Here is a 10,203-nt window from a genome sequence, read left to right on the forward strand (position 1 = left end):
AAAGAAAAGTCTCTGCTTATCAAAGGCATACAAATCTTAAAATGGTTAATATTACAATTTTCTTAATTATGGAAATTTATTTCCCCATAATTTTGATTACTTTAAATTGCTTGGCAAAAATGAAAGGAAAAAATGTTTAATGCGGCCAAGTTTTAAATCTAATAGTTTAACTTTAGTAAAATATATCTGATTAGTTAATTCCCAAGGATACTATGCATACTGAATACTTTTTAGTTGGACATCAATCAAAGGTTGTCATTGTTTAAAAATAAATGTCCTCCAGCAATTATACCTAAAGGAATGAGTAATATATATTAAGCACAAATTTCAACTGTGATATGATGATGCTTGTTAGTCTTAGATATTATTTATAACACGGGCAGAAATTTCTTTTTTAGAACTATGATCAGAAAAGTAAGCACTAATCAGGGATTATATAGAATCACCTGAGATACATGTAAAAAAGCACAGACTTTCCAACCAGACCTAGACTTGGAAAATGTATTCATGCCTGAAAAGCCATCTAGGATATAAATTCCTCTCTCTGGAAACCTATCTTCCCACTGGCTCAATTTATACAAGGGGTTTTTCAAAAGACTTGTAGCAAATCCCATTATCTTTTCATTCCATTTCTTCACGAACCTTTTGAAGTCTTCTAATATGACAAGTGTGTAGTCAAACTTGTGATGGGTACTCTCATTTACTAGTGAGACCAGAGAAATATCTCACAGTTTTTGGACATATTTTTAATACTGATTAGCTTGATGTCTCTGGGAGCACCTGGTCCCCCTCCTATAGTATACCCCTACATTGGTAAGTAGCAACAGAACTGCTTCTAGAAATGTAAATAATAAAGTGACCACTAACAATCTCAATGTTTCCAAGCGCAATTTACATTTTAGCTGAGATTGCGGGAATACAAGGGAAGGCCAAATCATGTGAAAACTCAACCCGAATGAAGCAGCAACAGGTTTCCACCCCTACCCGCTGCTCCGAACGCATGGATGTGCGGGTAGGTGAGTTTGCAACACGGCAGAGCTAGAAACTAACAAATGTTTCTAAGGAACCGTTACAAGAGGAAAGAGGAAGAAAGGCAACAGGAGTAGGATGTGAACAATCAAGGGTCAAAAACACGAGGGCTTCATAAAGTTCACAAAACGTTCTTCAAAGGGAAAAACTCCATAATCTTGTCATTGTGTTTTTATTCAAACTTCTTGAAGCCCTCGTGTATAACCAAGGGCATAACAAATGGGATGAAAGGGCAGAAAACATAAAACGGTTATTTCTACAAGACAAACATTAAAAAAGGTCTGGATATATGTTAAAAGGAGGATGGCAGAAGTGGTTCCCTCTAAAGGCCATCATCCACTCAAAGTATTACTGTTCAAAATTCCTCGGTGTAGTGCTTCGAATACTAATGGATGCATTACCCTCCCCTTCATAACCTGTAATCAAGACAGGAGCCCTAAATGTTTTCATTTCTCAGCAAGTATGGAACTTTGAAATATCAGTAATTTCCTTGATTAGACCAAGAACTGCCCTGAGGAAACAGCTAACGTTGCTTTCATATGGGAATAGACTTGTAAAGCAAAACTGATGTACCTGCGCATCAGCTGAATGATTTGGTGCAGAGAAACCTACCTATAGGGAAGCTGCTGAAAGCATTTATTGGTGATGGTCCTTTTTGCAATTCAGGTGTACTGTGGGGCAGGACATTTTCCAGGAACGACTTCATGGCTGGCTGATGGAGTGACTGCTGCTGAGATGGCGGAGTCGGCTGCTTCACCAGCAGGCTTGGATCAAGTTGCCGCGACTGCTGCATCATTTGCTGCTGCACACTAAGAGGTCGACCCTTAAAACAATAGGGGGAAAAAGTCTTTACTGCTACGTACGTTTCTCTTCACTTTTGAGTTCAATTTTCTCTCGGAAGGAAGATGAATAATCAAACCCACTCATAGGACTTTTGGACAAAGAATAATCTTAATCAAATTCCATTTTATTCAGATATTTTGAGTCCCTTATTGGAACCGATAGGAGTTCAGTTTATTAAAAGAAAGAATAGCATAGCAAGTGGAAGATCTGATCTACCTGCTGATCTTGCTGCTGTCGGTTACCAGAAGGCACACTTCTCTGACTCTGCGCCCTTTGCTGTTGCACTAACAATCGCTGAGGAAAGATTGCACGGAGGTTGTCATTACCACACGATTATATTTGAGGAAGCTTCAGAATGACTACGGCAGGTAGACCTACAAAGGCATGGCTTGATCCAGCCACCAACAAAATTTCCTACCTCATCTAGTATAATCTCATCCTTAGATTCTTTCATCTCCAGTCATTCTGCTAAAGCTCAGTTTTTCCTTCAATATAAATTTTCACATCACCAAGGAAAGTTTTCCTGATCATCCTACCCACCCCTAACATTTCAGAGGTGCTTGAATCTTTGTTGAAACACGCTTCATTTATGCGGTGCTGTCTGACCTCTCTGGTAAACCACAAGTTGCATGAGGGCCATGACTGTGTCTGTTTTGTTTAATGCACAAAGGCTAGAATTTAGCATACAACAGACACTTACTGAATATGACTTATCAATCCACTTACCTGTAACTGGGAGATCTGAGAAAGCTGGTTTAGTTGGGATAGCTGGTTCAGCATGGCTACCTGTTGGGGGCCAAAGAGCGGATTCAGGCCACCGTTGTTTGGTGCATACTTCAGCAATGGAACTGGAACCTTGGGACCACAATGGTAAGTTAATAACATGATGAAATGTGCTGCGTGTTTTAAGTTATCAATAGGGCAATTTGATGACTATTTATTTGGAGAGTTACATTCTTTCATTATTTTACTAACTTAATGTTCACATGTATGTTCATGGATTATGTAGTAGATGACAGAACATGAATTTTAAACCAGTCAGTTTTACTTTGCTATTTCTTTTCCCCCCAAGATGTTTTATGATTAGAATGGTAATTTTTAAATTAAAATATTTTTCTCATTTTTTCCATTTTTCAAACAATGATAATGAAAGAAACATCTGCATGATAAAAATGCCAATAAATACTATGAACAATCACAATCAGTCATCTCATTCAAATATGAAATTCTCAGAGTTCTTTTCCAGAAAACCAGAATAGAATATTATGGCAGCTTTTTTTACCTGAGGGGAGAGTAATGGAGGAGGCACTTGAGCACGGAGATTAGGCTGAGATGAACTAAGAGGTTGTGCTGGAGGCTGCTGCATGCCCCGGGGTTGTGCTGCTGTGTTTCCAACACCAAACATACTGGGATTGCCATTCTACAGAAACAAACAAACACCCATGGTACTCTTTAGAGCCAAACATAGTACTACTGCTGATTTAAACACATAGAGTGCACATAGAGTTAGTATTTACACAGGTGATTTAATAGAGCCTAAAATACTCATATGGACTTACCTGTCTAACAGAATTCAAGTTTTGCATACCCAGCCCAGCTATGGAGCCAAGGGCCTGGTTAGGTAGTGCACTATTTGAAGGGGGAAGCTTCATGCTTTGACTGGACATAAACTGCATGTTTTGGGATTCATCCGCTACAATGCCATCCTGATTGGACAGACAGAAAGAAGCGCAACACCAGCCAAGCAAGCAAGTGGAAGGGAGAAATCATTGCAGGAACAGAAGAGAAGTCACATGACATTCCAGCATCAACAGGAAAGAGGTAGAAAATAGAAGAGATCAGATTAGTATTAATTTTAGAATGCATAAAAACAACCAACATATTTCATGAGATTAATGAGAAAATACAAATGCAGTACAATGTTAAACTGAGACATAAAAAGACGAACTACAAATCCAGTAACACTGTATAAAATGTTCTAATGTAATGTGAAAACGATGCTAGTAAGTCTATTTTATTATCCACAAAGGTAAAAACAAAATAAAACAAACCTTGTCAAAATAAGGACTACGTTCCATGGAAGACTCTTTGGAAATCTGAGGCCGAGAAACAGGGCCTTTCCCAACCGCTCGATTGTAATCACCAATATTTAGACTATGCTTATCAATCTCCATTCGTTTGTCTTGTAACATTCCTAATAAGGGCAAACAACATCATGAAGTAGGAGGACAAACAAATTGGTTTCATACATTTACAGTAAAAAGTGAAAAACACGCTTTTTAAAGTTGAAGTGTCTTCTGCATAGATTTGTGCATAAGATATATATTTTTTAAATGGGCCTGCATTTCATAAACATTCCAAGGCTCATTTAGTATCTTAGCCTTTTGACTATATAAACTCACTACCCTTAGAAACTTCATTCACTATAAAAATAACATCTATCATTTCTATTCAAGTGACCCTGACACGCAAACACCTATTCTCCCTAATCTCACATCATTAACTGCTGCGGAGCAGACCCACTCTAACGCCCCATTGTCACTAATAAGGTGGGTCAAATCAAGCGCATGCCATTTCCAATCACATTTGTTCTTCCTTAGACTTCAAAGTGGAAGCTTCATTCTCCAAATCATTACGTCTTGAAATCATAATTTTCAACTTAAGCATTCTTCATTAATCTCCCATTCTTTATTTCCATATTTTCTTAAACTTTAAATCTCATTGTTTCTTGTAGTTGCTTTTCTTTTTTATTATTATTTGTTAAATCATTGTATTGGGCGCTCTTACAGCTCTGATAACATTCCACACATCAATTTAGTTGCTATTCTTTGAGATGTTGACCACACACCACCCCAGGCAAGTGAAAGGATCCCAAGCAAAAGCTGCTTAACAGTACAATGTACCATTATACCTTCTCTACTTTACTCAACGTCATTTAAAAGACCGTGGTTGGTCTACATCATTTACAATACACGATAGCAATTAGGTGTTTGTTTTTAATAAAGTGAAAATTTCTGAAAATAGTTGTTATTAGGTGCCATCAGTCGTATAACCTCGCAGTGACCCCATGGACCACAGCACAAAACACTGCCTGTCCTGCACCACTATCACAATGCTAATGTTTGAGCTTTCTGTTGTAGCCATCGTGTCAATGAGGAAGGCTTACCATCTTCAATTTCCAAGAACATTCTGGCTGTACTTCAAAGCAGGTTTATTTATGCTTCTGGCAGTCCATGGTATATTCATTATTCTTAATCAACACCGCGGTTAAAATGCATCAATTCTCAGGTCATCCTATTTCACTGTCTAATTTTCACCTGTACATGAGGCAGCTGAAACACCATGGCTCTTGGGCCATGCCCTGTAACACTGTAATGGGGTTTGGGCGGCGCAGTTACCCCAGGCAGGACATCATCACTCACTGTATTTCTTGCCTGCTGCTCCACAGGCGCTGACTGTGTGTCCAAGTAAAGTGAAACCTCTGACAATTTCATTTTTTTCTCAGTTTACCATGTTGTTTGTTATTCTGGCTGCAAGGATCTTTGTTTTCTTTTTATTTAAGAAAGGAGCTCTGGTGGCATAGTGGTTATGGCCTGAGCTGCGATTCCCAAGGTCTGAGGTTAAAAACCACCAGCAGCTCCTCAGATAAAAGGCAGGGTTTTCTAATCCTGTAAAGTTGGTCTCAGTAGCTCACTGTTCTGTAGAGTTGCTATCAGTCAGTATTGACTCAGTGGCAATGGGTTTGATTTTTTGGTTTATATTTAAGAAATATTTTTAGTTTCTTATATACAATTACACCTATGGGTCAAATACCTGAATAAGGGATTTTTCAACCTTTGTAAAAGTCCTCACTTAAATATCAGAAACCCTTTTGCAAAAATCTGTTCTGTTCTCCCTTTCTATTTACTGGCATGCCCAAACCAGCCATTTTGACCTCTGATCATCACTTTCCTCACCTAATCCTAATCAAATACGATCCAGTCTTCCACCCCCCCAGTCTAACCTGTGCAGAGAGTACAGTGTTACATCTTCTTTACAAATGTCACCAGGTACACTTCTACATTCCTTTGGAAACATCAGACTGCCAAAGTTGGCAATCTTCCTTAACCTATCAAGTCTTCTTGTAAAGCCATTAGTTAAGGTGACCAAAGACTCACAGCCCTTTACTCCCTCAAGAGTGATATTCACTCCCTGACAACCATTTTCTCATCAAAAGTTGTTGGTAACCTGGCTTCTCCACAATCATTTTAAAAAACCAACCAACCAAATACACTTGCTGTTACTGAGTCAATTTGGCCTCATAGTTGGCCCTACAGTACAGGTTAGAACTGATCTTGTGAGTTTCTGAGACTATTTACTATAAAAGCCTTGCCTTTCTTCCTCAGAGTGGTTGGTGATTTTGAACTGCTGACCTTGTGATTAGCACTTCAACTCATAACCATGACAACACCGGGGCTCTGTCAAAATGACTTCATTCTATGCCATTCCTTCAAATATCATTCCATTCTCCTTATATTTGAGACAAGAGTTGTTAGATATTAGACTCTTGGTGGACAGTGTTTTTCTTCCAGGATTTTGTATGTGTCACTGCATTGTCTTGCCCGCGAAATCCAAGGATATTCTCATTGGGTTTCCATTCTAAGTGTCTCTTCTTTTTTCCCCCAACTGCTCTCATGATTTTCTTGTCCCAGAAATTAGAATGTGTGGCTACAATACGCTGTGATGTTGTTCTTTTGGTCTGTCCTGCTTGGGGTTCTCTAAGCTTCTTGAATAATTATTTTCTCTTCTTTTACGGTGCTAGAGACATTTCTTTCCATGCTTTCTTGTACTATTTTGCTTTAGATATTTTTCTATTACTGCTCTGGAATCCCAAAGAATGACAGGTTTGTTCCCCTTGTTAAGTGTTTCACATAATTCCTAGGTTTCCTTCAGGTTCCTTTGACTCTTTTAGGTGACTGTTTCTCTCATTAGGAGTAATCAAGGGAATTGTCTTTAAAGCTAATTTGGATTTTCATTTCTTCAAATCTATTAAACTCTGTTACTGTTGTTATCTTCTCATTTATGTTCAGTAATTCTATTTGGTATAGGGTTTCTAGTTTTTTTATTCTTTCTCCTGTTTAATTGAACATCTCCTCCAACCAATTAAAGTACTTGACTATCATTTTCGTTCCAGGCCCTCTGATTTAAAATATTTCTTTGGAGCTGGATGTTGTTCAGCTGTTTGTACCTGGCTAGCTTGCTTTTGTCTGTGGACAGTGACGAACTGCTGTTTCTGCAGCAACGTAGTGTAGCTGTTATTGTTTAGAGGGCTGCTGGGTTGTAGGGAAGTAGACTTTGTCTTGCAGGCTGAGGGATGGCCAGAGGTCTTCCTTGCCGGGACATGGCGATGTCAGTGGCATTCTTTGCCAGAGTACAGGGAGGCTGGGGTCTTCCTTGTTGGGGTATGAGAGATCTGCTGTAATCCATTCTAACTTGTCCCATTTCCCACAATTTTTCCTTAACCATTTCATGAGCTGTACATTGCCCACTCCGGTTCGTTTCTCAGGTTTCTTGGGATGTACATGTTAAAACATGGACCTGTATAACTATTTTAATCTAAAGAAATGGGCTTCGTTCTACAACCCACAAAAAGGTGCAATAAAAAAATAGTATCAATTTATGAATTATCAGGGGTTCATGAGGGACAGTGGGAAAAAAATGAGGAGCTAATATCAAGGGCTCAAGTAGAAAGAAAATGTTTGCAAAATGAGGATGGCAACAAATATACAAATGTTCTTGACACAATGGATGGATGTATGGATTGTGGTAAGAGCTGTATGAGCCTCCAATAAAATGATCAAAAAAAAGATACAATATATGCTCCACATATTGAACCACAACTTACATGACCTCAAAAAAAATCTATTCTCCTTCATTTCTGCATGCCTAACACCACTAAAAACACATTTTTAATGAAAAAAATCAAAGGAGAAAATAATCTTAAATCTGTTCTGAAAGGGCTAAATTTCATTGCTGCCTAGGACTTTGCTTTATTACTCTGTAATTTCCTGGGCAAACTATTCTGCAGCTTCTGTGACCACTCATGTCTAATGAGTTAACCAGCTTACTATCTCCAGTCCCCTCTCCTGGTGCCCACATCAGGATTTTCTACTGCTAACCGGAAGTCATCATACAGTTTGCACACAGGAACTTCACATTCACTCAGACCTGCTACTCCTACTATTTTTTATCTCAAAGAAAACGTATGCTAGATATTGATTTACTATCACTCAGCTCCAAATACCCTTTCTGGACACTCTGTGGAAACAGATCTAGATTCTTTTCATATTTTCCTCTTTGCCAGTGGCATTGAAGTTTTATTACTGGACAACTGTGAAGAGACAATGAATGAAAAAGGAAAAGTTTCTGCTTCTTGGTTTTCAGTGTGCTCACTTAGGCATGCTTTGGACAGTGTTTCACTAATGTTTGGCTCCAGTACAACAGGAAATCCAGAAACATTCAACAGCTTATCCCAACATTCCCACATACCTCCAAGTAGTTTAACAAAAGAGAGGCTTCTCATAAACAGCCTTTCCCAGAGCCTTAAAGGGCAGATTTACAGCAAGTTCCATTAGCAACTTCTTGGTGGGCCACAGTTGATTCAGAGCTTTGTCTTCACAAGAATAAATTCATATTCTGGATATGGATTTGTCTTTTGACTATAAAGCTTCAGCTAGGACTCTAATCCATAAACAATCTCACAGTACTGTGCTTAACTAAGGCACTCACTTCACAGAAAAGGAATAGCTCATACCTGTAGAAGTAACTGGTCTTATATATTCTATCATGGAGCCCCAGTGGTGTAGTGATACTCATTGGGCTGCTTAACTGCAGGGTCCATAGTTCGAGACCACCAATCAATCCATGGGAGAGAGAGGACTTTCTAGTCCCACCAACAGTTATAGTTTAGGAAACCTCAAGGGGCACTTCTGCCCTGTCCTATAAGATCACTGAGTTGGCCTTGACTCAAAGGCCGTGACTATATATTCCATCAGTTGACAGGGGCTGGCCAAATTGAAAGACAGAAAGGTTTATTGATGATTCCTGAATGTGTGGGGAATGGACCACCTTCAAAGGGGTGAGGTGAGCTAGCCTGATGCTGATAGACTTGTCTTTCTCTACTCCAAAGTTACACCCCCCACTTTTTAAAAATCATTTTATTGAGGGCTCTTACAACTCTTGTTACAAACCATACATCAACTATACCTGACATATTCATACATACATTCCATCATTCTTTTTTAGACATTTTCTTTCCATTGAGCCCTTGGGATCAGCTCCTCTTTTTCTCTTTCCCTCCTCCCCCAACCCTCATGGCCCCGATAAGAGATTGTGGATTGTTAATTATTTTCAAATTTCACACTGACCGCTGTCTCCCTTCCCCTCTAGTTTCTGTTGTTGTTCCCCCTGGTTGGGTGTGTGCCATTCATGGTGATCGGTGGCCCCCTCCCTCCCCACTTCTTTCCCCCTTCCCCCTAACCTTTCGGTATTGCTAGTCCCATTCCTGTTCCTGGGTTCCATGCGTTGTGAGCTTTATCTCTTGCCTATACCTATGCATATGCTCCTGTCTAGTCTAGATTCAGGTCGTGATAGCAGGGGGTGAGGAGGCCTCCAGGAAACAGAGTATAATGCGTGACCCATTACTGCTCTACTGCATTCTGACTGACTCTCCCCCTCCCCCCATGGGGGATGCTCCATTGTCCATAGATGGGCTTTGGGTCACCACTCCAATCCCTCTCCATTCTCACCAATGCATTTTTGTTCATTTGTTTCCTGTTTGTTGTGAATCTTCTGATGCCCGCTGCCCAGTCTCCATGACACACTGGTTGGTGTGCTTCTTCCATGTGGGCTTGTTGCTTTGCTGTTGGATGGCCGCTTGTTTAACTTCAAGCCTTTGAGACCCCAGATACTGTATCTTTTAATAGCTGGGCACCATCTTCTGTCTTCACCACATCTGCGTATGCACCCATTTTGTTTGTGTGGGGGATGGGGGTGGGGGAGGGTGAGCACCACAGAATGCCAATTTGTTAGAACAAAGTGTTCTTGTACTGAGGGAAGGTATGAGTTGAGGCCCAAGGCCTGCCTGCAGCTTCAGTGTATTATTGCCTTATAAATATATGTACATAGGTCAACAATGATGAGAAATACAACCTTCCTCTAGTTCCTAAATGTTTCCTCCCCGCTCCCACTACCATGACTCAAATTCGATCTTGCAAGACTGGCTAGACCAGAGGAGGTACACTGGTACAGATAGGAACTGAAAATACAGGGAATCCAGGACGGATGAGCCCT

At 39.8% G+C, this 10,203-nt stretch overlaps 1 protein-coding gene across 1 annotated transcript in view; it reads right to left on the minus strand.

The window, feature by feature from the left end:
* Nucleotides 1-10,203, minus strand: part of TNRC6A (trinucleotide repeat containing adaptor 6A) — a 210,379-nt gene that overhangs the window by 18,726 nt on the left and 181,450 nt on the right. The window contains exons 13-17 of the mRNA XM_045285958.1: nt 3,924-4,066; nt 3,155-3,292; nt 2,599-2,727; nt 2,089-2,166; nt 1,642-1,852 (exon numbers count right to left, since the gene is read on the minus strand). Of these exons, the coding sequence (XP_045141893.1) occupies nt 1,642-1,852; nt 2,089-2,166; nt 2,599-2,727; nt 3,155-3,292; nt 3,924-4,066 (699 nt within the window). The remainder of the gene's footprint in view (nt 1-1,641; nt 1,853-2,088; nt 2,167-2,598; nt 2,728-3,154; nt 3,293-3,923; nt 4,067-10,203) is intronic.

This window comes from Echinops telfairi, unplaced genomic scaffold, assembly GCF_000313985.2.
Source record: "Echinops telfairi isolate 266 unplaced genomic scaffold, ASM31398v2 ScPeMD7_5;HRSCAF=22, whole genome shotgun sequence".
Classification (NCBI taxonomy): domain Eukaryota; kingdom Metazoa; phylum Chordata; class Mammalia; order Afrosoricida; family Tenrecidae; genus Echinops; species Echinops telfairi.